Source organism: Amphimedon queenslandica, unplaced genomic scaffold (genome assembly GCF_000090795.2).
Source record: "Amphimedon queenslandica unplaced genomic scaffold, v1.1 AMPQUscaffold_5664_Cont22369, whole genome shotgun sequence".
NCBI classification, from domain to species: Eukaryota; Metazoa; Porifera; class Demospongiae; order Haplosclerida; family Niphatidae; genus Amphimedon; species Amphimedon queenslandica.
Window position 1 is genome coordinate 1 of NW_003554036.1, and position 1,720 is coordinate 1,720.

Consider the following 1,720-nt stretch of genomic DNA (forward strand, 5'->3'; position numbering starts at 1 on the left):
ATAATTTTATGTATTATAGCTTCATCATCTGTTCTTGATGTGAAAGTGAAACCTTTTGTCTTGGGCCTACATAAAATGAACTGTACAAAATTAGAAAATTATTACGATACTGATCCAATGGAAGCCATAGCAAATACTTTTTCTGTTACAAATGACTACATTTTGTGTCTAGACATAAACTCAGGTATTATTATGCTTTATACTTTGAGGTTACTTATACTCTTGTACTTGTAGACTTGATTGCATTTCTGCTGAATCAAAAGAGATATATTGGTATTATTTCATCTGATGACACTATGGCTTCTGATATCAATCATCTGTACTATATTTCTCTTTCTGTGGACTGTATTTCTGGCTCTTGTTTGTTCTTCTCTTTGTTTGTTAGTACAATCAATCATCACATTATCATCAATAAAAAAACTGTATCACGTGGTCAATGAATAATCAATTATAATAATCACATATCAATGCATGTATAACATTTCCCACACTCCCCACAGTTGACCATAGTTCATTGGTCAACTCTCTCATGTTATACAAATAAGTAATAATAAATCTCACAATAATAAACATAGTTAGAGAATGATACAATACACAATAATGAGTAAATACATTATTAGCATAACATACTTAATTGTCATCAAGAAATTGTAATCGACAAGCCTGCATTCGATCGAGGGTCATTTGGTTAGTAGAGCGAGTCGATCGACGGGGTGTAATATCGGTAAGTACGTCAGATGTAACATTGGATGAGTCAGACAAGCTATCAGGGGGATCTTGTTGTGATACCTCAAGAGGGTATAGTTTCTGCAGTGGTCTCCTGAGCCTTTTATTTCCAATCCTTACAATAGCTCCTCTTATTTTTCCATCACTGCCAACAATCAATTCCATTATTCTAGAGAGTTTCCAAAATCCCCGTGGCTTGTCCTCATCATGCACTAGTACAATGTCTCCAACAGTAGGAATACTACTGTTTCTACTTCCCTTACTATATCTGTGTGCTTCCCTCAGCTCAAGCAAGTATTCATTTGTCCATCTCCTCCAAAATCGCTCGAGGGTTGAATTGAGATGTTTCATTCGCTTAGTAAGAGCTGAGGAGGTAATATCGATGTCTTCTGACTCTTCACCATAGCAGAATGAGTCTGGAAGACTGAGTGATCTACGACCAAGTAGAAAATGAGCTGGGGTGAGAGGCTCTTCTAGATCTTCTGTTGATACGAATGACAGTGGTCTGGAGTTTAATACTCCCTCAACTTCCGTGATAACAGTAGATAATTCATCAAAGGTCAGTTTAGATTTCCCAACTGTCTTTCTTAAACAACGTTTCATTGAGCCCACCAACCTTTCAAACATGCCTCCCCACCAAGGGGCCTTCTCTAAATTGAATTGCCATTCTATCCTGACTCCTGAGAGGTAATGTTGAGTAGCAGGGTGTTTAAAGATGGCAATAAGAGTCTTAGCTGAGGACTTAAAGGTTTTACTGTTATCAGATACAATCAAGGATGGAAGTCCTCTTCGAGAGGTGAACCTTTTCAATGCTCTAATAAATGCTTGAGCAGTCATATCCCAAACTAGCTCTAAGTGCACAGCTCTCACAATGCAGCAAGTGAACAAACAGACCCAGACCTTCTGAGATGATTTATGGTTCCTTATATATAATGGGCCTGCGTAATCCACACCAGTATAAGTGAAAGGCGGTTTTTCTGTCACTCTAAACTCT

At 37.6% G+C, this 1,720-nt stretch overlaps 1 protein-coding gene across 1 annotated transcript; it reads right to left on the reverse strand.

The window, feature by feature from the left end:
* Positions 1 to 630: 630 nt before the first annotated feature.
* On the reverse strand, positions 631 to 1,563 carry LOC105316051 (uncharacterized). The gene has a single exon (XM_011410848.1). It carries the CDS (start codon positions 1,561 to 1,563, stop codon positions 631 to 633), a length of 933 nt encoding a protein of 310 aa, XP_011409150.1.
* Between the last annotated feature and the right edge of the window lie 157 nt (positions 1,564 to 1,720).